This window comes from Oncorhynchus mykiss, chromosome 23 (assembly GCF_057628025.1).
Source record: "Oncorhynchus mykiss isolate SJ-2025 chromosome 23, ASM5762802v1, whole genome shotgun sequence".
NCBI lineage: Eukaryota > Metazoa > Chordata > Actinopteri > Salmoniformes > Salmonidae > Oncorhynchus > Oncorhynchus mykiss.
This window is the reverse complement of record NC_143044.1, coordinates 38,612,173-38,640,059: the sequence shown is the minus strand read 5'-3', so window position 1 is coordinate 38,640,059 and position 27,887 is coordinate 38,612,173. Positions and strand designations below refer to the sequence as shown.

At 40.2% G+C, this 27,887-nt stretch overlaps 2 protein-coding genes across 2 annotated transcripts in view; one reads left to right on the top strand and one right to left on the bottom strand.

Annotated features, from left to right (window-relative positions):
* Positions 1 to 204: 204 nt before the first annotated feature.
* Positions 205 to 4,367, bottom strand: LOC110502895 (forkhead box protein J1-B). The gene is made up of 3 exons (XM_036960653.2): positions 3,915 to 4,367; positions 3,006 to 3,646; positions 205 to 2,062 (listed from the first exon to the last, which is right to left on the bottom strand). The coding sequence occupies exons 2-3, from the start codon at positions 3,573 to 3,575 to the stop codon at positions 1,220 to 1,222; spliced, it is 1,413 nt and encodes a 470-aa protein (XP_036816548.2). The 5' UTR covers positions 3,576 to 3,646; positions 3,915 to 4,367; the 3' UTR covers positions 205 to 1,219.
* Positions 4,368 to 9,359: 4,992 nt separating this feature from the next.
* LOC110502894 (UBA-like domain-containing protein 1) overlaps positions 9,360 to 27,887 on the top strand; it is a 36,886-nt gene continuing 18,358 nt past the window's right edge. The window contains exons 1-2 of the mRNA XM_021581241.3: positions 9,360 to 9,751; positions 10,397 to 10,456. Of these exons, the coding sequence (XP_021436916.1) occupies positions 9,644 to 9,751; positions 10,397 to 10,456 (168 nt within the window). The 5' untranslated portion in view covers positions 9,360 to 9,643. The remainder of the gene's footprint in view (positions 9,752 to 10,396; positions 10,457 to 27,887) is intronic.

The window sequence follows — 27,887 nt, the reverse complement described above, 5'->3', positions numbered from 1 at the left end:
TGAAAGACCAGGTTAGTCTGAGAGACCAGGTTAGTCTGAAAGACCAGGTTAGTCTGGGAGACCAGGTTAGTCTGGGAGACCAGGCTAGTCTGGGCCTGACTATGAGTGAGATATATTGTCTTCCCAACTATGAACAAGCTGTTCTTGACCCTTATTGACCAATGGATTGCATCTTTGACTTTCATATGCAGTATGGCAAACGAATGAGATAAAACATCTAAATTGCCATTTATTGCATTGAGGCATGATTGCATTTTGAACAATTTATGAATTACACCAGAATTACATTGAAGACATTGTATCAAGTTTGAGCTGAACTTCACGATTGACTCAAGAAGTACAAGCATTTCATTGGTTCATCAGTTTTCCCAAACAAGATACCTTTTAAAATAAATCATCCTTTTAAAAACATACAAAATTATAGTAACTTGAAGTAATCAATCAGAAATCAATATCACTAAAAGGAAGCCGATCACCCCAGAGAGAGAATTTAGATTTCCTCAGTATATCAATGGGTAGCCTAAACCTGAACATACTCATCGACAGAGTTCAATCAAATGCAAGATTGGCAGAATAAACCATGGAAAACTTGAACAAAAGCATCTGTGCCTGCCAAGGCTGTGGTATTGTTGTCAAACAATGGAGTGTTCAATCTGTGTCATTGCATGTTTTATGGAACAAGGGCAAATAGCATTCTGACGGACAGTAGAGCATTAGAAATTGAAATGTTTTCTATCCTCAAACATACCCATTGTCTCTCATGCTTGGATATTCTGATTGAGGCATTTCAGTTCATTTATGTCCCTCTCTCCACTTTGCCATGGCCTAGGACTCAAAAGACTAGTGCCCAGCCAGACTCTTATCATAGACTCTAATGGATATATATTAAATTGACTACTTGAAAAGCATATTGAAATCTGATCTCTAGGTCCGACTACGACCCAACACCATAAGTGCATCTCAACTTCATTGACTCCTCTAGTCCTCCAGTCTGTGATCAAACCAGAAACATAGATCATCTTAAAGTCCTAAACATACAGTATAGATCTCTCAAAACATGATGACTTTATGATGCTAATGTAGCAAAATAACAGTCTGTATGTAGGTCTCCTGGCCCACTGGTGATGCCTGACTTTCCTGTCCCAGCATTCACTGTAAGAAAGCCGTGGCTAGGGCCTGAATCCCTTGGTTAATGGCTGGCGCAACAGTAGTTGGTCTGTCACAGGTAGGCCTCAGCCCTCTCCCAGGGTTGTATCTCTGAGAAGAATCCTTCACACAGCCCAAAGCCCTGATCCAGAGGGATAGCCTGAGCCTCCTCCTTCATCTCCTCCCAGGGATGCACCTCCTGCTGCTCTGGAAACAGAGTCACCTCCTCGAACTGGTGCAGGTGGCTCTGTAACAACTGATCCTGGCTCAGCTGTTGCTGTTGAACATGATGGTCCCCCATGTTACTGCTGTCATATCCCACTGAGCCACTCAGCTCCATGTAGTCGTAAGAGTAGTGGGTCTGCTGGGTCTGGTTGTCCCCCTCTCCACACCACCTTCCCAGCCCAGCGGAGTGCCTCCCCTGCAGGGTCAGGTCCAGAGAGCAGCCCAGGGAACTCAGAGCAGTGTCGATGTCCAGTTCTTCGAACATACTGCAGTTACCACTGAGGACGTCATCAAACACAGACACCAGGTCAAAATCTCCCCTCAGAACTATATCTGCGTTGTGGGCCTCCATGGCTAACAGCGGGGATTTGTGGGTCCGCGCCATCTTGCCGTGTTGCCTTGGAGAAGGTTGTTTTCGCTTACCGCTGGCTCCAGCTCCTAGGTAGTGGTAGCCATCTTGGCTCCCCTGAGTGCCTCTATGGTAGTCAGTTTCCTGGTTGTGTAGGAGCTTGCTCTGCCTGTTGGTGTTGTAAAGGTTGGAGGACATTCTCCTTCTCTTGAAGACTCCGTTAACGAACATGTCAGCGTACTGAGGGTCGATCTGCCAGAAGCCTCCTTTCCCTGGTTCATCCTTCTGCCGCGGCACCTTCATGAAACACTTGTTGAGCGAGAGGTTATGGCGGATAGAGTTCTGTTAGGGGAGGGGAGAGGAGAAGGGGAGGGGGAGTGGAGAATGGGAGAATGGGAGGGGGTGGGGAGAAGGGGAGGGGAGATGGGAAGGTGAAGGGGAGAAGGGGAGGGGAGAAGGAGAGGGGGAGTGGATAAGGGGAGGGGAGAAGGGGGGAGTGGAGGGGGGGAAGAGGGGAGGGGTAGTGGAGAAAGGGAGGTGCAGGGAAGAGGGGGAGGGGAGAAGAAACAAATGTGTTAAATCCATGTTGCATGTGATGTAAATAATAATCTAATTTGATATAGTGTGTGCATGTGTGTTCATATGCGTGTGTGTGTCAAATAGAGAGAAAAAAAGAGAGGGCCTTCTAAGGGGGAGGAGGAGTTATTGTTGTTGTTTGTGTAGGAAATGTACCTAATGAGGCTTTCTAGTGTAGAGCTCTGTGCATTTCAAACATGATCAACTATGCTTAGCTGCCAAGGGAGATCTCATAGGGATACTCATTAACACACACACACACACACACACACACACACACACACACACACACACACACACACACAACCCCCTCCCTAGAGCAGTAAAGCACTTGTGTCTGACCCCCTGAGATAGAAGCCTGACAGATATCTCTCGGAGGGTAGAAATAGCAGAGATGTCCTCTTATTTGAGACACCTTGGTTTATAAATTATAAATGTAAATTAAAATGAATATCACTAGGATCTAATAAAATACAGTATAAGTTACTGTTGGTGATTATAAGTTTCTGGATGATTATAATAAATAACAGGAACAATGTGTTTTAAATTGATTTTTGTGTATTAATATTCTTACAACAAAACAACAGGTTTAGTATGCATATTGCAACCCTTCTGCTAGCCCTTATCTGGTCTCTCTCTTCTCTCTTCTCTCCCTGTCGCCATTTAGCTCATCAATAATAGAGTGACAGAGGAGAGCCTGGTAATTTACCTGCCAGCTAGGATCTGCGTGTCTGTAGTAGCAGAAGTTGTCTGTGATCCAGTTATAGATGGTGGACAGAGTCACCTTGGGCTTCTTGCTGGCCTGCATGGCCATACAGATGAGAGAGGCGTAGGAATACGGCGGTTTGACTTTGGGGTTCGTTTTATAGTCAATCTCCTCCGGTGGGATGATCTGCGCCTTGATGTGGTGTTCGTGGTGAGGATAATTCACCAAACGCACATCGGTGGAGTTACTGCCAGAGGTAACCGGGCTCCCGAGGCAGCGAGGCATCCCGCAGGCGGCGGTGTCCCCCGCTGGAGGGCTGGACGGGGAGTCGGTTCCACGGGGGTACAGGCGCTGGTGGTAGGAAAGCAGGTGATGTGATGGGCAACCGGAGCCAGTGCCGGTGGGTCTTTCCTGGTTAGCGCTGAGGATGGAGAAGTTCTGCAACCAGTGGAGGCTGGTCAGGCTGTCGTCCAGGTGCACTGAGCCGGCTGCGCTGTCCTGAAGCTCCGGCTGGAGGTTCAGCCATTTCTCCTTAAACTTGGAGGCGATCTCCGGACTCATCAGGACAGGCATTCTAAGCGTGACGCACGGGACGTTCAATCGCGAAGATGTGGAAATTTTGAAGGACTGTTCAATGAGATGTCCTGCAGCAAAACAAATATTGAAATCGACCGAAACCACATAAAAACAGATCGCATTTGAGCCACTACCCCCATTACTGTAGCCTATTAAAAACACACTATATAAAAAAGCCTATGTGTCTCAAAAGTCGAATTCGAGTCACTACTCCCATTACAATAGTCTATTAAAAACATTCTAAATAAAAAAAAACATTTTTTTCTCAACATGCCAACATGTCAAAACATGAAAATTAAACAAGTGATTATAACACAGTAGCCTATATACCCTTACCTCAAAAACAGGTCAGCGATAATGCTCGGGAACAGTGTACACCTGTTGCAGTGGTCGGTGATCGGTCGGTCCCTGTGCTCTATTCTCCTAGGACTCCGGAGAAGCAGCATCTATCTTCTGCGCAACAAGTGCAGAGGGGGAGGGCTCACCTTAGTATGATCCAGCAGTTTATATAGAAATGTAGAAGATGATTTAATCAATTTCAGTCGTTTTTAATAATCCATAATATTTCAATCCCGGCCAATTGCTCACCAGAATGATACATGAAAAGGTCTGGGTGCTGGAAGGTTCTTGGATGCTCATAATAAAGGTGGAGAGACTTCCCACGAGCCCTTTAAACGTCTTAGAGGTCTCTGATTGGTTGTCTGCTCTCCAGGTTTCACTTGTCTTGACAGACAAAGCTGGTGTGCATGAGGATATGAGGAGCGCGCTCAACTGCTCAACCAGGAATGTATCATTATACCGACATTAGGCTGGCCTATGTTAAGATTACATTGCGGAATACAAGGATAACCACAAAATCAACAACAATTGACATCTCTTTCTAAAGGCTATTGTTGTCCCGAGCCCAATCCTGATCCAAGACCTGTTGAGAGCAATATGGCGCGACAATGCCCCCACGGAGCGCTGAAATGTCGCGCCACAAGTCCCGCGCGTGTGCTACACTTTACTCTCAGCATTCCATACCTTTTGTCAACATTTAGCTAACCCCTTATTAACTGTAGGCTATCAAATAGCATCATCCAACTGCAGAGAGGGGAAATATGAGAGGGAATTCCTACACAATAGCGCCATAGGCTATAGTAGACCTTAGGCCTACTATAACATATTACGGTATCTGAATTATTTCATTTTAAATAATGTAATGTATATTCAATTTGTCACCAACTATAATGCTTGTGAAATAGAATACAACATGACTCAAGTTGCACAACTTCACTCCTAGGGAATTAGCGTAATATTGGGGGATGACCTAACAAATGTGCCTACTCCAACAAATTATTGCAATTTTGAGGGATTTTGGACATCTCGTTTTTCTATTTACTACAATCCACAGTTTAAATGACACAAAAAAAACCTGCCTCCATCTGTTGCCAATGGAAAGCTATCTCAGCTCCTCACATAGGGATGCACTGCCGCTCTGTGGAGATATAGTGTACTGCATCTTAATTTGAGTCAATTTGCGACAGCAGGAAAATAATCCTCCAGCAACAAGACATGTGAATTATTATGTGGATTATAATTCATATACATTTTTGTAGTGAATGGTACATTTTTCATATCGGAAAATCAAGTCTGAAATTTCAAAGTGAAAAAACTCAAATGCCAACAAATATAAATGTCCTGTATTTCAGGAAAGTTCTCCTGCTACAGGGTGATCACATTAAGATCCTACACACTGTACCTAGAGAGCTGAATCAATTTGTACTGATATGAGAAAACTGGACAGGTGAAAGCAACCAACAGCAGGTTGGTGCATGTAGATCAATGCAAATGAAGGATAGGGCATGAGCAGAGCAAACCACATAAGACATTGAGATGCTGCCCATGGTGGTTTTAGCATCTTCAAACAGATGGCCCCAGACCTGAGCCAGTAATAGATCAAACATTTTCTAGAGGTTCGCAAAGATTAAGGATCCTAACCTGACCTCACTCTCCCTCACACACAGTGACCTGTCCTGCAATATTTTCCCTTTCACAAGCCTCATTTAACCTCTGTTGCAGTTGCTCTGAATCCATAGTCGTGGGAGGTAGGGGTGCTGAGGGTATTAATATATGAATATGATAAAAATAAAATAAAAATCTCACAAAAGTAGTGCACTGGGTCTTTACTAGTATTAACGGACCGATATAGCAGGCATCTCTGATTTGGCAAGAAAGGTGGTTGTATGATGAAGAACAGTATCTTGCAGGATTCAATAGTTGGAATTGTAAGAGTTGTTGCCCTGACCCCTTCTCTTCTAAATCCATTCTAATAGGATCCAGAAAGAACAAAACCCTGTCTGTCCTCAAATATTTACATCAAAAGGTGTAAAGTTATGGGCAAAGACACAAAACATCCACATCAAATTAAATATTTTTCTTGATCAAATAACAATAATCCACCACTTTTTGTGCAGTATTATTTTACCATTCTTACAAACCACTTAATGTAAATGTACATTACTGTATTGTACATAGGCTGGTCATCTAGGTTTATACCTGTAGACTTTCTGTCACCAAAAACAATGCACAATATAGTAAGTGAGTACATTGAGACATCAAGTGGTTTGCAATGATGTGATGATGTGGTGCAGTTGGTAGACCATGGTACTTGCAATGCTCGGGATGTGGGTTTGATTCCCATTGGGGATCAGTACGAAAAAGTACTTATTTCTATGAGAAAACTGAAATGTTCTATTCATTCCTTTTCCATTTTAGTAGACACCCTTATCCAGAGAAACCTACAGTACTGAGCACATACATTTTCAAAGTGGAAAACATATATCAACCAAGTATTTTTATATCCACAAGTATTATCAGATAATTATCAGACTCAAGTTACAAATGCTTGTAAACACTCAAATACATTTAGGTTTTTAAAAATCACAAATGTAGTGCATCCCCCAATACATTTTTCTAATTAACTGCCAACATGCCTACATTCCATTCAAAGAATGCAGTCAAGCCACAGCCGGTCACTGGCTGAAATCAGTTGATGATAGGACTTAGACAAGTTGTAAATGCAACAGGTACTGACATTGTTTCATATAATAGCACTCATAGTTTTCCCCCACTTTTATTTTTTATTTTGACATTTATGGTCTGTTTACATACATTTTAGAGGCTATTTATCCAGAAAATTGGTATAAAACCTGTATAAACTATATTTATAATTATATGACAATATTCTAGGTTTACAAACATGTTATTACGCAATTTCTGATATATTACATAACTTACGCTACTTTTATTTTCCTGCTTTAAGTAAAATCAGGATTATGCCTCTACTGCCATTCATTCTAATTAGACTGGTTAGGATTTCTCCCTGACCAATATGGCTGCCATTTTCACCCATTCTGGAACTTTTAGGGTTTATGACATAGTCCCTCTAGTAATTTAATAGAATCTCTATTGTGCTTGCCCTGTAACTTGAGGGGTGGTGGTTGGAGCGCCGAGCTGGCTGTTCCCTCTCAGTTGTTACATTGGTGGCAGTAGTGGGAAAATACTGCAGTCTCTCAATCATTACACTGTTAATAGTGGGCATACTAAAGAGCCTTTGGTCCATGCGCTTGTAGAAGAGCAGGTTCACAAACAGTAGGCCTAGTTGCCTGAACAGATCTGGGGCAAAGCAGAGCTGTGAATGCTGGGACAAAGAAGAAGTGGGTCATTTTATGAGAGTGTAGCATGAATGACTGCATGTAAAAACTTAGATAAGCCAGTCCAGCTGTTGCGGGCTACTGTCTGTCACAGGAGGCACCAAATTGTTTCAAAATCCCACTGGGCACAGATGTCAATTCAACGTCTACTCCACGTTGGTTCAATGTCATTTACTTGAAATGACGTGCAATTCACGTTGATTCAACCAGTGTGTGCCCAGTGGGATGTTTCCAGGTTTGTTTCTGGTCAATCACGAAGGGCCCTGGTGAAACAGGGTAAGTGTTTGACCAGCTGTTCTTATGGTTGCTAGAGGCAACAGCAGTGTTTGTCAAGAGAGGCCTATGGCATACAGTACGTCTACAGACGGGGGTCTGTTGTAATAGGGGATGTCTTGTAAGCTATCAGTATTCACCTGTTTTGCATGACGTCTAGCCCACTTTACATGAGGACACTGAAATCAGGCCACGGTATATGGTCTAGCTATGATGTCCTTTAAGGGTGATTATAAAGGTCATCAGACTAATCAAAAAGGGGATTATAGTACTAAAAGCACAACATTGGCCATATTCATAGAGAGTCCAAAACTAGAATTTGGCAGTTTGATTGTGCCCTGAGGATAGCTATATTATATTGATATAATGCACTTTTCAAAGGGACCATTTCACCAGCAGGTGTCTCTATTTCCAAAACCTAACACAAACCCACGAACACACACCCACGGAGAGATTGCGCATAAGAGAGGCTGCACACAGATAACAGGATGTTTACAGTATCCAGTTTCCCACACTCCTTGTAGGTTTATTGACGGTATTGAGGGTTCGTTTTACACACAGTCTACTCCAGGGATCATCAACTAGATTCAGCAGCGGGACGATTTTTCTTGAGCAGATGGTCAGGTGGCCGGAACGTAATTGCAAATAATTTGTCAACTGCAAATTGACCGCAAGAAGCCCAAACAGATATAATATTATACTAAAACAGAATAATTTCAACCCTTGCTGATATTTGTATATGGTCACATACTGTATATCTCTGTATTATGCATGGGAATACTTTGGAACAGATTTCCTAAATTAAAATCACTTGGAGCTGATTTGCTGGTGTTTTTACAGTATTTTACGTTCAACAATAAAATAAACAAATATATATATATATATTTTTTAAATCTCGGAAAACGCCAGCTGGGGAACCGTTGTCTACTCCCTGTGGCTGCAGTGTTATTTTCCTTTCACCCTGCATCCACTTCAATGCAATTTAGGCATTGGGGGCTGTTGTTAATATGGGTCTCATTGGGGCCATTAAATGAAAAATTGTCTTTCTTATGAGAGCTAATTGAGATTAAACAGTCTGCCAAGTAGAGGCTCAGGACATAGGGTGTATGGACAAAGAGAGAAAACGATGGCAGATTCTCAAATCTGCACGAGCAGAATGAGAACAAGTCACGCATGCAGTAGTCTCGCGTTACCATACCTCCAAAATCACGTCGTTGTAACGCCTCCCTTGGAGAAGCCTGGTTCTCGACGAGGCTACGCGTACAGTAATAGAGTCGTAGACAGTTTGAAACATATACATGTATTATAAAGAATTCATAATACAAAACACAGATGTAATTGGTACATGACAACATTTAACAAGTAATTTATAAACATGTAATACATTATTTAATGACTGCATATAGACAATCTAGGCTGTGCTGCATGGTTTTGACTGCAATATTGACTTAAGTGATCTCACTAAAGAAATGCCCAGACACGACGCTTCTGAATGTGGGCTAAAATACACCCGTGAATAGACTGTCCCTAATGTAATTGTGGAAGTTTTGTTTACCATATTTGGCAAGATAGTGACACAGCGCGCATGGGAATTGGACAGGACCGGCCGTCATTCACAAAATCCCACCCCCTAGAACTTTACAAACAAAGCATTGACTCACGGGACTTGTAGTCCAAAACAAACAAATATAATAAATCCTCATTTTTGGGAACATAATCCTCTCATATTTGACGTTACTATTTTATATTTTCATGAACACGTGAACTGTCTAGATTCTAAGCATTTCCATATTATTTTTTGCAATGTACTGACAATTCCTGTCTTGTGATTCGAGAACATGGAATAATTCATCAAGGCCCCCCTAGTTATGGCAGGACTTTTGCGGCATACAAATCCCATTTGCAGTGCTTTGTCTTCACTGGCTGCCGGCTGGCGTCACTCAAGGGGCACTACTGCTCCTACAGTAAATATTTGTGTTTTCTCAACCGGTTGTGATGGTGAACGACTGAAACTGAAAAGAGAGGAATAAAACCACGAATATCGAAGTCTAGACACAATACTACGAGACGCGAGTAGGAATAAAGCTTCAGCGCAAAATGGATGAGCTCAAACACCAAGTAATGATAAACCAGTTCGTCTTGACAGCGGGTTGTGCTGCAGATCAGGCAAAGCAGCTTTTGCAAGCAGCACATTGGCAATTTGAGGTAAGGGGTTAGCTACGATCAGTAGCGAGATGGCTTGCTAATGTTTATGTTTGACTGCGTATGTGACAGACAGTAAATGTAGTTTTGACCGGGCTGCGAAGTTCATTGTTGTTGGTCATGGCCGAAATTTGATGTTTCACAAGAACATTCGAAAAGAAAGATCAGTATCAACACTTAAACTCAACTTCTAACATGTATTTATTTGTATTTTTTTATCGAATTGTGCTATTGTATCTGTGCTTTATAAATATCCGTAGTATCCATTAAGTAAGGCTGAAATGGGAAACGTTTACCCAGTCAATATCCAATTATAATTTACTCTAGAGATTAAATTAACCTGTTCCCATGCAGTGGTTAGGCGAGGCTAGAAAATGCAATTATGCAATGAAGACAACCGTACGGTTTGTTTTGACTGCACATGATTGTTTAGTCTGCACAGAAAAGTGAAATAGATTTTTCACATCACATTTGATTCAGCTCCATTGTTTATGTGCTGAATGTTTTGTAAACACACACTGTGATGACATAAATCTCTAAACATCATGTATTTATAATGATTTATAAAAAAAAAAAAATACATGTTCTGTGTTCTATGTAGTAGAGTCTAAATATAATTGATCAAATTATATTTTATTTTTGTTTTAGACTGCCCTCAGTGCCTTTTTTCAAGAAACGAATATTCCATACGGTCACCATCATCAAATGGTGAGTATGGGCTCCGAATCAGAATGCAGTCCACTCTTCACCTTAACCTTTTTTTAATATGGTGGTGTTTTTTATTTTTAACGGTGTCAATCGTAGTATAGTAGAACTTCTCTTAGTAATTACTTGGAAAACGATAATTATGATGTAGCAACAATAACAAAGCACATGTCGGCCATGTTGCGGAGTCGGGGTCTCTGTAAACAGAGGCATGCTTGCAGCAGCCACGTTCCGTTCAGCCAGCACCGGCTGCGTTCGATCAGAACGTTGGTGATCATGGAATGGACAGAGGAAAGCTGCAGATGGATTCGAAGAATATGTCGGTGATATGTGGACAGCATAGTGGTGGATACACGTGGACGGATTTCACATTCTGTGTGCCACAAACACCATATAATGTAACATAGTCCGATAAATGGAGACACCAGGTAATGTCACTTCCCAGAAAAGGACAGCCAGTCCCTGCTGCTGCAGTTGTCTCCATTTGTCGGACTATGTTACATCATTATGTGTTGTTCTAAGTGTATTACATGTGTAAAGCAATAGAGGAAACGAAATCTCAAGTGTAACATTGTCAGTCAGTCAGTCACTTGTTATGGTTTTGTAAGCACTACACTGCCCACTCAGTGGCACATAGGCCTTTGTGTTGAGCTGCATGTCATGTCACGTTCTGGGACACACCATAGATGAGGATTTGTGGAAATGCTGATCAGTTTGGAGCTGAGCAGAAGCCCATCGCTGTGTTAGTCCAGATTCTCTCTCTGTCAGGTAGCCTCACCATGCTAGTGGACATTTTAGTGTTCATGCTGCTGTGTCAATGCAATGATTGGTAGCAGATATACGTTTTATTGGGGTGCATGGCATGATGCTTACAGTGCAGTGTATTCATACAACGCTGTTTATTTAAGCTGGAGAATATGCTGTTTTACCTGAAGCTTTTGTGTTTGAAAGTACAACACTGTAGCAGTGATTCAACCGAGACCTGATGACATCTATTAGCTGTGCAGAAACAGTACTTCCACCTTCCAACCTTTTTTTTAGCCTATATGTGTGTCACCATGAAATGACTTTTTTATTTAGTAAGTCAACATTCACGCAGATTTAGGTGAACCTGGGTCGTACACTTGTATTTGTGTACAGTAGCCTGTCATATCAGTAGGGATTTCCTATCCATAGACACAGAATAATGAACCTCCATCTCATTGCAGAACAGTTTGCTCTGTGTCTGTGTGTGTGGTAGTCTACTTCATGGCTGGCTGCAGCCATTGCCAACCCCCTGGAGCCTGTATGTGTGGCTTGGCTATAGAGACTTAATCCACTTTGCTCCAGTCTTTCCTCTAACTGACACACTTTATAGTGATTGACAGACCTGATGGAATCAGCTAAAGCTCCGTAAAGGAAACCGGCATAAACCAGGTCCTGAGCAACTGTACTGAATATTAACCATGTCAATGCTCTACAGTACAATACACATGAATATAAATCTACCCCTAACATGAGTGGTAAGATACTTAGCTATGTGTTTGCATGTAGTGTTGTAATGTACGCTAACCTCTTGTCCTCAAGCAGGTGGGATTTCTCTATTCTATGCTCATGAATTCACATAAATGTTTATCCTCAGTACAATGAGATGATGACTGTTCCAGAGTATACTATAAAATATTATCTTTATTCATTTTGACTTTCCTTTAGCTAAGTCTAAATAATATTTACCCTAGCATCAACACATTCCACCTATGAGCTTTTTCCAGCTGGAGATTGATCACCAATTAAATATGGACTGGTCCCAGTAGCGGCATGCAGCAGCCCCTGCCTCTTCTTGCATAATGTTGTGAAAGGTGGGAGATTTAGCCTAACTTAAGCTTTTTAATATTTTTTCAGCAGCTATTGCGAAGCTAGAGGAGTGCCGTGGCCTTTCCCTGGCACAACATAAACAAACGTTAAGCTTTGCACAGACACGGATTTGATGGGTGTGTGTTTGTGTGTGTGTTTGTACACAATCTTTTTTCAGAGAGCATAACAGGCTTCAAATGAGTCGTGTTTATTGGACAGAATACTAATGAAGCATCCTCTGTTTGACAACACAAAGACTAATGGGCGTGAAGCAGACCCTTTACTGTGGACTTCAGTTCTGTGAGCCTGTTACTGATGTAAGGGCCTTAGTTAAAGCCTGTAGTTAAAGTGAGACTTAGCCTAACCGTGGTGGAGTTAGGAGCCTACTACTCAGTAAGGAGCTTAGGACCGAAGTAGCCTTTCTGGTACAGATCTAGGATCAGCTTTCCCTCCCTAAATCCTAACCTTAACCATCAGATGGACGAGATAGACCTTCCAAATCAGTGGCGAGGGGACAAATCAGTGGCGAGGGGAAATTTACTCCTAAACTCCTGCCGGCTGCCTGGGTAGATTCCCTCCCTCCCCTCCACCCTGTTGCCCTGCCCCTCCCTGCCCTCCACTCTGCTTCCCCAGCCCCTCCCTACTCTCTTCCCTGCTCCGCCTGCCCCTCCCTACCCTCCAGCCTCCTGCCCCCCTACCCTCCACTCTGCTCCTCCGGTCCCTCCCTACTCTCTTCCCTGCTCCGCCTGCCCCTCCCTACCCTCCAGCCTCCTGCCCCCTACCCTCCACTCTGCTCCTCCGGTCCCTCCCTACTCTCTTCCCTGCTCCGCCTGTCCCTCCCTCCCTACCCTCCAGCCTCCTGCCCCCCTACCCTCCACTCTGCTCCTCCGGTCCCTCCCTACTCTCTTCCCTGCCCCCCCTGTCCCACCCTGGCTGTCTCTTCCCCCCGCCCTTCCCTATGCTCAGCCATGTTTAGGTTTTCCTCTTTGTTGTGTCTGCTCGGCTCTCCCCTCCGCGGTTTCCCTCTCCACACACTATCTGCCCATACAAACAGTGCCACCGCAACACATTCCAATAGGAAGCCAGACTCCGGCTGTTCCAAATGGACTCTTTCAGAGCAGCAGGGGCCAGCTAGGCTGCAGACACAGAGCTACCTATCTGGCTGTGTTTTGGGCCTAGACCGAGGTCTCACTGCACCTCTATGAGGGTGTGAGCTGGGGGACTTTCTGAATAGGAGGTGGTGGTGAAACCACCCACACTTTGGTGTGTGTGTGTGTGTGTGTTGTTGACTGGCGGCTTTGTTGGAGAGGGGAACTGAAAGTAACTTCTCTTATCTCTATCTGGGCCTTACAGCTGTAGTAAAGTGAATGGAGCATCATGTGACCTGGGAGAAGGAAGTGGGCTGACTTTCACTACAGCACATGTGACTAATCACTAACCTAGAGAACCAGCTACAGTAACAACCAGGAAATACAGTTTATAACGCTTAGACTGATACAATATGCCTGTAGATTTGACTAATTTCATGTCACTATTGTATTATCAAAACCAGGGGATGTGATTCACTCCAACACAAATATACAGTTTGTGGATATGGATGTCATTGTTCATTCATGCCTGGTGTGATATTGTAGGTCTAGATGATCAATGAACCAACCATTAGACTCCATGTGTCGTCTTGTGGTCCAATGAACTTCTCTTTACAATGCTGGCATTCACAGTAGCTGGCTAGCTGTCGTCTGGATACGGTGATGTAGTCAAGAAAGGATTGGACAGCAGAGCAAGTTAATAAGAGTGGGAGAGAGGGAGGAGCAGTGTGGAGGGGGTGGGAAGGAGAGATGGGGAGAGAGGGATGGGGAGAGGGGTGGGGGTGGGAGGGAGAGATGGGGGAGAGAGGGAGGGGCGGTGGGGAGGGGGGTGGGAGAGAGAGAGGAGCGGTGGGGAGGAGAGAGGGAGGAGCGGTGGGGAGGAGAGAGGGAGGGGCGGTGGGGAGGGGGTGGTAGGGAGAGATGGGGGAGAGAGGGATGGGAGAGAGGGATGGGGAGGGTGGTGGGATAGAGAGAGGGAGGGGCGGTGGGGAGGGGGTGTGAGGGAGAGATGGGGGAGAGAGGGGTGGGGAGGGGGGTGGGAGAGAGGGATGGGGAGGGGGTGGGGCGGTGTGGAGGGGGTGGGAGGGAGAGATGGGGTTGAGAGGGATGGGAGAGAGGGATGGGGAGGGGGTGGGAGAGAGGGAGGGGCAGTGGGGAGGGGGTGGGAGGGAGAGATGGGGTTGAGAGGGATGGGGAGGGGGATGGGAGAGAGGGATGGGGAGGGGGTGGGAGAGAGGGAGGGGCAGTGGGGAGGGGGTGGGAGGGAGAGATGGGGGAGAGAGGGATGGGGAGGGGGGTGGGAGAGAGGGATGGGGAGGGGGGTGGGAGAGAGGGAGGGGCGGTGTGGAGGGGGTGGGAGGGAGAGATGAGGGAGGGGGTGGGAGTAGTTTCTGGTAACTATAAGCTTGTGATTTTGTTTCTGGGTGTGGCTGAAAAGACTGTTAGAAGAACTCTGATCAGCTAACACACAAACAAACACTCTTTCACACACGTACATTGTAATGTAATATTGTGGTATTATACATTTTGTATTGCAGAAATGTTGTGGTAGAGTAGTGTGTAATAATGTGTTGTATTGTAGATATGTTGTAGTAGAGTAATGTGTAATAATGTGTTGTATTGTAGATATGTTGTGGTAGAGTGTAATAATGTGTTGTATTGTAGATATGTTATGGTAGTGTGTAATAATGTGTTGTATTGTAGATATGTTGTGGTAGAGTGTAATAATGTGTTGTATTGTAGATATGTTGTGGTAGTGTGTAATAATGTGTTGTATTGTAGATATGTAGTGGTAGAGTAGTGTGTAATAATGTGTTGTATTGTAGATATGTTATGGTAGTGTGTAATAATGTGTTGTATTGTAGATATGTTGTGGTAGTGTGTAATAATGTGTTGTATTGTAGATATGTAGTGGTAGAGTAGTGTGTAACAATGTGTTGTATTGTAGATATGTTATGGTAGTGTGTAATAATGTGTTGTATTGTAGATATGTAGTGGTAGAGTAGTGTGTAATAATGTGTTGTATTGTAGATATGTTGTGGTAGAGTAGTGTGTAATAATGTGTTGTATTGTAGATATGTTGTGGTAGTGTGTAATAATGTGTTGTATTGTAGATATGTAGTGGTAGAGTAGTGTGTAATAATGTGTTGTATTGTAGATATGTTATGGTAGTGTGTAATAATGTGTTGTATTGTAGATATGTTGTGGTAGTGTGTAATAATGTGTTGTATTGTAGATATGTTGTGGTAGAGTAGTGTGTAATAATGTGTTGTATTGTAGATATGTTGTGGTAGAGTAGTGTGTAATAATGTGTTGTATTGTAGATATGTTGTGGTAGAGTAGTGTGTTATAATGTGTTGTATTGTAGATATGTTGTGGTAGAGTAGTGTGTAATAATGTGTTGTATTGTAGATATGTTGTGGTAGTGTGTAATAATGTGTTGTATTGTAGATATGTTGTGGTAGAGTGTAATAATGTGTTGTATTGTAGATATGTTATGGTAGTGTGTAATAATGTGTTGTATTGTAGATATGTTGTGGTAGAGTGTAATAGTGTGTTGTATTGTAGATATGTTGTGGTAGTGTGTAATAATGTGTTGTATTGTAGATATGTTGTGGTAGAGTAGTGTGTAATAATGTGTTGTATTGTAGATATGTTGTGGTAGAGTAGTGTGTAATAATGTGTTGTATTGTAGATATGTTGTGGTAGAGTAGTGTGTAATAATGTGTTGTATTGTAGATATGTTATGGTAGTGTGTAATAATGTGTTGTATTGTAGATATGTTGTGGTAGTGTGTAATAATGTGTTGTATTGTAGATATGTTGTGGTAGTGTGTAATAATGTGTTGTATTGTAGATATATTGTGGTAGTGTGTAATAATGTGTTGTATTGTAGATATGTTGTGGTAGAGTAGTGTGTAATAATGTGTTGTATTGTAGATATGTTGTGGTAGAGTAGTGTGTAATAATGTGTTGTATTGTAGATATGTTGTGGTAGAGTAGTGTGTAATAATGTGTTGTATTGTAGATATGTTGTGGTAGTGTGTAATAATGTGTTGTATTGTAGATATGTTGTGGTAGAGTAGTGTGTAATAATGTGTTGTATTGTAGATATGTTGTGGTAGAGTAGTGTGTAATAATGTGTTGTATTGTAGATATGTTATGGTAGAGTGTAATAATGTGTTGTATTGTAGATATGTTGTGGTAGAGTAGTGTGTAATAATGTGTTGTATTGTAGATATGTTGTGGTAGAGTAGTGTGTAATAATGTGTTGTATTGTAGATATGTTATGGTAGTGTGTAATAATGTGTTGTATTGTAGATATGTTGTGGTAGTGTGTAATAATGTGTTGTATTGTAGATATGTTGTGGTAGAGTAGTGTGTAATAATGTGTTGTATTGTAGATATGTTATGGTAGAGTGTAATAATGTGTTGTATTGTAGATATGTTGTGGTAGAGTAGTGTGTAATAATGTGTTGTATTGTAGATATGTTGTGGTAGTGTGTAATAATGTGTTGTATTGTAGATATGTTGTGGTAGTGTGTAATAATGTGTTGTATTGTAGATATGTTGTGGTAGTGTGTAATAATGTGTTGTATTGTAGATATGTAGTGGTAGAGTAGTGTGTAATAATGTGTTGTATTGTAGATATGTTATGGTAGTGTGTAATAATGTGTTGTATTGTAGATATGTTGTGGTAGTGTGTAATAATGTGTTGTATTGTAGATATGTTATGGTAGTGTGTAATAATGTGTTGTATTGTAGATATGTTATGGTAGTGTGTAATAATGTGTTGTATTGTAGATATGTTGTGGTAGAGTGTAATAATGTGTTGTATTGTAGATATGTTGTGGTAGTGTGTAATAATGTGTTGTATTGTAGATATGTTGTGGTAGTGTGTAATAATGTGTTGTATTGTAGATATGTTGTGGTAGAGTAGTGTGTAATAGTGTGTTGTATTGTAGATATGTTGTGGTAGTGTGTAATAATGTGTTGTATTGTAGATATGTAGTGGTAGAGTAGTGTGTAATAATGTGTTGTATTGTAGATATGTTGTAGTAGAGTAGTGTGTAATAATGTGTTGTATTGTAGATATGTTATGGTAGTGTGTAATAATGTGTTGTATTGTAGATATGTAGTGGTAGAGTAGTGTGTAATAATGTGTTGTATTGTAGATATGTTGTGGTAGTGTGTAATAATGTGTTGTATTGTAGATATGTTGTGGTAGAGTAGTGTGTAATAGTGTGTTGTATTGTAGATATGTTGTGGTAGAGTAGTGTGTAATAATGTGTTGTATTGTAGATATGTTGTGGTAGTGTGTAATAATGTGTTGTATTGTAGATATGTTGTGGTAGAGTAGTGTGTAACAATGTGTTGTATTGTAGATATGTTGTGGTAGTGTGTAATAATGTGTTGTATTGTAGATATGTTGTGGTAGAGTAGTGTGTAATAATGTGTTGTATTGTAGATATGTAGTGGTAGTGTGTAATAATGTGTTGTATTGTAGATATGTTGTGGTAGAGTGTAATAATGTGTTGTATTGTAGATATGTTGTGGTAGAGTAGTGTGTAACAATGTGTTGTATTGTAGATATGTAGTGGTAGTGTGTAATAATGTGTTGTATTGTAGATATGTTGTGGTAGAGTGTAATAATGTGTTGTATTGTAGATATGTTGTGGTAGTGTGTAATAATGTGTTGTATTGTAGATATGTTGTAGTAGAGTAGTGTGTAATAATGTGTTGTATTGTAGATATGTTGTGGTAGTGTGTAATAATGTGTTGTATTGTAGATATGTTGTAGTAGAGTAGTGTGTAACAATGTGTTGTATTGTAGATATGTTGTGGTAGAGTGTAATAATGTGTTGTATTGTAGATATGTTGTGGTAGTGTGTAATAATGTGTTGTATTGTAGATATGTTGTGGTAGAGTAGTGTGTAACAATGTGTTGTATTGTAGATATGTTGTGGTAGTGTGTAATAATGTGTTGTATTGTAGATATGTTGTGGTAGTGTGTAATAATGTGTTGTATTGTAGATATGTTGTAGTAGAGTAGTGTGTAACAATGTGTTGTATTGTAGATATGTTGTGGTAGAGTGTAATAATGTGTTGTATTGTAGATATGTTGTGGTAGTGTGTAATAATGTGTTGTATTGTAGATATGTTGTGGTAGAGTAGTGTGTAATAATGTGTTGTATTGTAGATATATTGTGGTAGAGTGTAATAATGTGTTGTATTGTAGATATGTTGTGGTAGAGTGTAATAATGTGTTGTATTGTAGATATGTTGTGGTAGTGTGTAATAATGTGTTGTATTGTAGATATGTTGTGGTAGAGTAGTGTGTAATAATGTGTTGTATTGTAGATATGTTGTGGTAGAGTAGTGTGTAATAATGTGTTGTATTGTAGATATGTTATGGTAGTGTGTAATAATGTGTTGTATTGTAGATATGTTATGGTAGTGTGTAATAATGTGTTGTATTGTAGATATATTGTGGTAGAGTGTAATAATGTGTTGTATTGTAGATATGTTGTGGTAGAGTAGTGTGTAATAATGTGTTGTATTGTAGATATGTTGTGGTAGAGTAGTGTGTAATAATGTGTTGTATTGTAGATATGTTGTGGTAGAGTAGTGTGTTATAATGTGTTGTATTGTAGATATGTTGTGGTAGAGTAGTGTGTTATAATGTGTTGTATTGTAGATATGTTATGGTAGTGTGTAATAATGTGTTGTATTGTAGATATATTGTGGTAGAGTGTAATAATGTGTTGTATTGTAGATATGTTGTGGTAGAGGAGTGTGTAATAATGTGTTGTAGATATGTTGTGGTAGAGTAGTGTGTAATAATGTGTTGTATTGTAGATATGTTGTGGTAGTGTGTAATAATGTGTTGTATTGTAGATATGTTGTGGTAGAGTAGTGTGTAATAATGTGTTGTATTGTAGATATGTTGTGGTAGAGTAGTGTGTAATAATGTGTTGTATTGTAGATATGTTATGGTAGTGTGTAATAATGTGTTGTATTGTAGATATGTTGTGGTAGTGTGTAATAATGTGTTGTATTGTAGATATGTAGTGGTAGAGTAGTGTGTAATAATGTGTTGTATTGTAGATATGTTGTGGTAGAGTAGTGTGTAATAATGTGTTGTATTGTAGATATGTAGTGGTAGTGTGTAATAATGTGTTGTATTGTAGATATGTTGTGGTAGTGTGTAATAATGTGTTGTATTGTAGATATGTAGTGGTAGAGTAGTGTGTAATAATGTGTTGTATTGTAGATATGTTGTGGTAGTGTGTAATAATGTGTTGTATTGTAGATATGTAGTGGTAGAGTAGTGTGTAATAATGTGTTGTATTGTAGATATGTTGTGGTAGTGTGTAATAATGTGTTGTATTGTAGATATGTTGTGGTAGAGTAGTGTGTAATAATGTGTTGTATTGTAGATATGTTGTGGTAGTGTGTAATAATGTGTTGTATTGTAGATATGTTGTGGTAGTGTGTAATAATGTGTTGTATTGTAGATATGTTGTGGTAGAGTAGTGTGTAATAATGTGTTGTATTGTAGATATGTAGTGGTAGTGTGTAATAGTGTGTTGTATTGTAGATATGTTGTGGTAGAGTAGTGTGTAATAATGTGTTGTATTGTAGATATGTTGTGGTAGAGTGTAATAATGTGTTGTATTGTAGATATGTAGTGGTAGTGTGTAATAGTGTGTTGTATTGTAGATATGTTGTGGTAGAGTAGTGTGTAATAATGTGTTGTATTGTAGATATGTTGTGGTAGAGTGTAATAATGTGTTGTATTGTAGATATGTTGTGGTAGTGTGTAATAATGTGTTGTATTGTAGATATGTTGTGGTAGTGTGTAATAATGTGTTGTATTGTAGATATGTTGTGGTAGTGTGTAATAATGTGTTGTATTGTAGATATGTTGTGGTAGTGTGTAATAATGTGTTGTATTGTAGATATGTTATGGTAGAGTAGTGTGTAATAATGTGTTGTATTGTAGATATGTTGTGGTAGTGTGTAATAATGTGTTGTATTGTAGATATGTTGTGGTAGTGTGTAATAATGTGTTGTATTGTAGATATGTTGTAGTAGAGTAGTGTGTAATAATGTGTTGTATTGTAGATATGTTGTGGTAGTGTGTAATAGTGTGTTGTATTGTAGATATGTTGTGGTAGTGTGTAATAATGTGTTGTATTGTAGATATGTTGTAGTAGAGTAGTGTGTAATAATGTGTTGTATTGTAGATATGTTGTGGTAGAGTAGTGTGTAATAATGTGTTGTATTGTAGATATGTTGTGGTAGAGTAGTGTGTAATAGTGTGTTGTATTGTAGATATGTTGTGGTAGAGTAGTGTGTAATAATGTGTTGTATTGTAGATATGTTGTGGTAGTGTGTAATAATGTGTTGTATTGTAGATATGTTGTGGTAGAGTAGTGTGTAATAATGTGTTGTATTGTAGATATGTTGTGGTAGTGTGTAATAATGTGTTGTATTGTAGATATGTTGTGGTAGTGTGTAATAGTGTGTTGTATTGTAGATATGTTGTGGTAGTGTGTAATAATGTGTTGTATTGTAGATATGTTGTAGTAGAGTAGTGTGTAATAATGTGTTGTATTGTAGATATGTTGTGGTAGAGTAGTGTGTAACAATGTGTTGTATTGTAGATATGTTGTGGTAGTGTGTAATAATGTGTTGTATTGTAGATATGTTGTGGTAGTGTGTAATAATGTGTTGTATTGTAGATATGTTGTAGTAGAGTAGTGTGTAATAGTGTGTTGTATTGTAGATATGTTGTAGTAGAGTAGTGTGTAATAATGTGTTGTATTGTAGATATGTTGTGGTAGAGTAGTGTGTAATAATGTGTTGTATTGTAGATATGTTGTGGTAGAGTAGTGTGTAATAATGTGTTGTATTGTAGATATGTTGTGGTAGAGTAGTGTGTAATAATGTGTTGTATTGTAGATATGTTATGGTAGTGTGTAATAATGTGTTGTATTGTAGATATGTTGTGGTAGTGTGTAATAATGTGTTGTATTGTAGATATGTAGTGGTAGAGTAGTGTGTAACAATGTGTTGTATTGTAGATATGTTATGGTAGAGTGTAATAATGTGTTGTATTGTAGATATGTTGTGGTAGTGTGTAATAGTGTGTTGTATTGTAGATATGTTGTGGTAGAGTAGTGTGTAATAATGTGTTGTATTGTAGATATGTTGTGGTAGAGTAGTGTGTAATAATGTGTTGTATTGTAGATATGTTGTGGTAGTGTGTAATAATGTGTTGTATTGTAGATATGTTGTGGTAGAGTGTAATAATGTGTTGTATTGTAGATATGTTGTAGTAGAGTAGTGTGTAATAGTGTGTTGTATTGTAGATATGTTGTAGTAGAGTAGTGTGTAATAATGTGTTGTATTGTAGATATGTTGTGGTAGAGTAGTGTGTAATAATGTGTTGTATTGTAGATATGTTGTGGTAGAGTAGTGTGTAATAATGTGTTGTATTGTAGATATGTTGTGGTAGAGTAGTGTGTAATAATGTGTTGTATTGTAGATATGTTGTGGTAGAGTAGTGTGTAATAATGTGTTGTATTGTAGATATGTTGTGGTAGAGTAATGTGTAATAATGTGTTGTATTGTAGATATGTTGTGGTAGTGTGTAATAATGTGTTGTATTGTAGATATGTTGTGGTAGAGTAGTGTGTAATAATGTGTTGTATTGTAGATATGTTGTGGTAGAGTAGTGTGTAATAATGTGTTGTATTGTAGATATGTTGTGGTAGAGTAGAGTGTAATAATGTGTTGTATTGTAGATATGTTGTGGTAGTGTGTAATAATGTGTTGTATTGTAGATATGTTGTGGTAGAGTAGTGTGTAATAATGTGTTGTATTGTAGATATGTTGTGGTAGTGTGTAATAATGTGTTGTATTGTAGATATGTAGTGGTAGAGTAGTGTGTAATAATGTGTTGTATTGTAGATATGTTGTGGTAGAGTAGTGTGTAATAATGTGTTGTATTGTAGATATGTTATGGTAGTGTGTAATAATGTGTTGTATTGTAGATATGTTGTGGTAGAGTAGTGTGTAATAATGTGTTGTATTGTAGATATGTTATGGTAGTGTGTAATAATGTGTTGTATTGTAGATATGTTGTGGTAGTGTGTAATAATGTGTTGTATTGTAGATATGTAGTGGTAGAGTAGTGTGTAACAATGTGTTGTATTGTAGATATGTTATGGTAGAGTGTAATAATGTGTTGTATTGTAGATATGTTGTGGTAGTGTGTAATAGTGTGTTGTATTGTAGATATGTTGTGGTAGAGTAGTGTGTAATAATGTGTTGTATTGTAGATATGTTGTGGTAGAGTAGTGTGTAATAATGTGTTGTATTGTAGATATGTTGTGGTAGTGTGTAATAATGTGTTGTATTGTAGATATGTTGTGGTAGAGTGTAATAATGTGTTGTATTGTAGATATGTTGTGGTAGAGTAGTGTGTAATAATGTGTTGTATTGTAGATATGTTGTGGTAGTGTGTAATAATGTGTTGTATTGTAGATATGTTGTGGTAGAGTAGTGTGTAATAATGTGTTGTATTGTAGATATGTTGTGGTAGTGTGTAATAATGTGTTGTATTGTAGATATGTTGTGGTAGAGTAGTGTGTAATAATGTGTTGTATTGTAGATATATTGTGATAGAGTAGTGTGTAATTGCCTTCATCTTGTTTGGACCACAGGAAGAGTAGCTGTGCCTTGGCAGGAAGTAATGCGTATCCTTAATAAATACAAATACACGCACACATTTATTTTGAAGTCTCCATTAGGCTATAACTGGTCATGTGTTAGATGGGAAGATATTTATAATCACAGTCATAAATGACAACATGGCTGACTGACTGCACTTCTGCAATGGCTGCTAGGAGAGAAATGGTTCTATCCCTCTCTGTCTGACTGGCCCTGGACAATGACCATGATCTGTTCATCACCAGGGCAGAGGGAGGCAGGGAGGGAAGAAGGGAGAGAAAAGAGTAGTGAGGCAATAAGGAAGGAAGGAAGATAAAGTCAGAGTATTGGTTTTACTGCAGGGTAGAATAGGGTAATAACAGGGTAATGATGATGAAGTATTTGGAGATGAGAGATGATTCTCCTCAGTTACTAACACATATCATCTTTGTGTCTGTGGCAGTCTGTCTGGCTCGTGAAAAAACTTCCACTTTGTCTCTGGATAAATACCATTGGAGTAAACTGAAATCCACTGTATGTTTCCCGTATTGAGAAAGACAGGTGTGTGTGGGTGCATGACTGTGTGTGTCTGCGTGTGTATTTTTGCTCATAGTTCCAAGTTTACCATCTGTTCAGGCCACGCAGAGTGTATAGTATTTCCCAGTATGGTGTGTGTGGGGTGTCACAGTACCAGGCAGGCTTGGTACACACACACACACACACACATACACACACACGCACACACGCACACACACGCACACACACACAGGTACAACACACACACAGGTACAACACACACACACACACACAGGTGTGTTTACAGCACACACACACAGGTACAGCGCACACACACACACACACACACACACACACACACACACACACACACACACAGACAGGTACAGTGCACACACCCACACACAGGTACAGTACACACACACACACAGGTACAACACCACACACACACACACAGGTACAGTACACACACACACACACACACACACACACACAGGCACAGTATACACACAGGCACAGTACACACACAGGCACAGTATACACACAGGCACAACACACACACACACACACATACAGTGCCTTGCGAAAGTATTCGGCCCCCTTGAACTTTGCGACCTTTTGCCACATTTCAGGCTTCAAACATAAAGATATAAAACTGTATTTTTTTGTGAAGAATCAACAACAAGTGGGACACAATCATGAAGTGGAACGACATTTATTGGATATTTCAAACTTTTTTAACAAATCAAAAACTGAAAAATTGGGCGTGCAACATTATTCAGCCCCTTTACTTTCAGTGCAGCAAACTCTCTCCAGAAGTTCAGTGAGGATCTCTGAATGATCCAATGTTGACCTAAATAAATACAATCCACCTGTGTGTAATCAAGTCTCCGTATAAATGCACCTGCACTGTGATAGTCTCACACACACACACACACCCACACACCCAGGTACAGTATACACACACACACACACACACACACACACACACACACACACACCCAGGTACAGTATACACACACACACACACACACACACACAGGTACAGCACACACACACACACACGCACACACAGTTACAGCACATACACACAGGTACAGCGCACACACACATACACACACACAGGTACAGCACACACACACACACACACACAGGTACAGCACACACAAACACGCACACACACAGTTACAGTACAGCACACACACACACGCACACACACAGGTACAGTACACACACACACACACACACACACACACACAGGTACAGCACACACACACACGCACGCACACACACAGTTACAGTACACACACACACCCACACACCCAGGTACAGTACACACACACACACACACACACACACACACAGGTACAGCACACACACACACACGCACACACACAGGTACAGCACACACACACACGCACACACACACCCAGGTACAGTACACACACACACACACAGGTACAGCACACACACGCACGCACACACACAGTTACAGTACACACACACACACCCACACACACACACACAGGTACAGCACACACACACACGCACACACAGGTACAGCACACACACACATACACACAGGTACAGCGCACACACACATACACACAGGTGCAGCAAACACACACACACAGGTACAGCACACACACATACACACTAGAGGTCGACCGATTAATGGGAATGGCCGATTATTTAGGGCCGATTTCAAGTTTTCAAAACAATCTGTAATTGGCATTATTGGACACCGATCATAGCCGATTACATTGCACTCCACGAGGAGACTGCGTGGCAGGCTGTCTACCTGTTATGCGAATGCAGCAAGGAGCCAAGGTAAGGTGCTAGCTAGCATTAAACGTATCTTATCTTATCTTAAAAAACAATCAATCTTAACATAATCACTAGTTAACTACACATGATTGATGACTTTTCTAGTTTAACTAGCTTGTCCTGCGTTGCATATAATCAATGCGGTCCCTGTTAATTTATCATTGAATCACAGCTTACTTCGCCAAATGGGTGATTTAACAAGCGCATTCGCGAAAAAAGCCCTGTCGTTGCACTAATGTGTACCTAACCATAAACATCAACGCCTTTCTTAAAATCAATACACAAGTATATATTTTTAAACCTACATATTTAGTTAATATTGCCTGCTAACATGAATTTCTTTTAACTAGGGAAATTGTGTCACTTCTCTTGCGTTCTGTGCAACAGAGTCAGGGTATATGCAGCAGTTTGGGCCGCCTGACTCGTTGCGAACTGTGAAGACCATTTCTTCCTAACAAAGACAGCCAACTTCGCCAAACGGGGATGATTTAACAAATGCGCATTTGCGAAAAAAGCATAATCGTTGCACGAATGTACCTAGCCATAAACATCAATGCCTTTCTTAAAATCAATACACAGAAGTACAGTGCCTTGCGAAAGTATTCGGCCCCCTTGAACTTTGCGACCTTTTGCCACATTTCAGGCTTCAAACATAAAGATATAAAACTGTATTTTTTTGTGAAGAATCAACAACAAGTGGGACACAATCATGAAATGGAACGACATTTATTGGATATTTCAAACTTTTTTAACAAATCAAAAACTGAAAAATTGGGCGTGCAAAATTATTCAGCCCCTTTACTTTCAGTGCAGCGAGAGAGTTTCTCTCCAGAAGTTCAGTGAGGATCTCTGAATGATCCAATGTTGACCTAAATGACTAATGATGATAAATCCACCTGTGTGTAATCAAGTCTCCGTATAAATGCACCTGCACTGTGATAGTCTCAGAGGTCCGTTAAAAGCGCAGAGAGCATCATGAAGAACAAGGAACACACCAGGCAGGTCCGAGATACTGTTGTGAAGAAGTTTAAAGCCGGATTTGGATACAAACATTTTTCCTAAGCTTTAAACATCCCAAGGAGCACTGTGCAAGCGCTAATATTGAAATGGAAGGAGTATCAGACCACTGCAAATCTACCAAGACCTGGCCGTCCCTCTAAACTTTCAGCTCATACAAGGAGAACACTGATCAGAGATGCAGCCAAGAGGCCCATGATCACTCTGGATGAACTGCAGAGATCTACAGCTGAGGTGGGAGACTCTGTCCATAGGACAACAATCAGTCGTATATTGCACAAATCTGGCCTTTATGGAAGAGTGGCAAGAAGAAAGCCATTTCTTAAAGATATCCATAAAAAGTGTCATTTAAAGTTTGCCACAAGCCACCTGGGAGACACACCAAACATGTGGAAGAAGGTGCTCTGGTCAGATGAAACCAAAATTGAACTTTTTGGCAACAATGCAAAATGTTATGTTTGGCGTAAAAGCAACACAGCTCATCACCCTTAACACACCATCCCCACTGTCAAACATGGTGGTGGCAGCATCATGGTTTGGGCCTGCTTTTCTTCAGCAGGGACAGGGAAGATGGTTAAAATTGATGGGAAGATGGATGGAGCCAAATACAGGACCATTCTGGAAGAAAACCTGATGGAGTCTGCAAAAGACCTGAGACTGGGACGGAGATTTGTCTTCCAACAAGACAATGATCCAAAACATAAAGCAAAATCTACAATGGAATGGTTCAAAAATAAACATATCCAGGTGTTAGAATGGCCAAGTCAATGTCCAGACCTGAATCCAATCGAGAATCTGTGGAAAGAACTGAAAACTGCTGTTCACAAATGCTCTCCATCCAACCTCACTGAGCTCGAGCTGGTTTGCAAGGAGGAATGGGAAAAAATGTCAGTCTCTCGATGTGCAAAACTGATAGAGACATACCCCAAGCGACTTACAGCTGTAATCGCAGCAAAAGGTGGCGCTACAAAGTATTAACTTAAGGGGGCTGAATAATTTTGCACACCCAATTTTTCAGTTTTTGATTTGTTAAAAAAGTTTGAAATATCCAATAAATGTCGTTCCACTTCATGATTGTGTCCCACTTGTGTCACTTCTGTTGCGTTCAGTGCACGCAGAGTCTGGGTATATGCAACAGTTTGGGCCGCCTGGCTCGTTGCGAACTAATTTGCCAGAATTTTACGTAATTATGACATAACATTGAAGGTTGTGCAATGTAACAGGAATATTTAGACTTAGGGATGCCACCCGTTAGATAAAATACGGAACGGTTCCGTATTTCACTGAAAGAATAAACGTCTTATTTTCGAAATGATAGTTTCCCGATTTTACCATATTAATGACCTAAGGCTCGTATTTCTGTGTGTTATTATGTTATAATTAAGTCTAAGATTTGTTATTTGATAGAGAAGTCTGACTGAGCGGTGGTAGGCA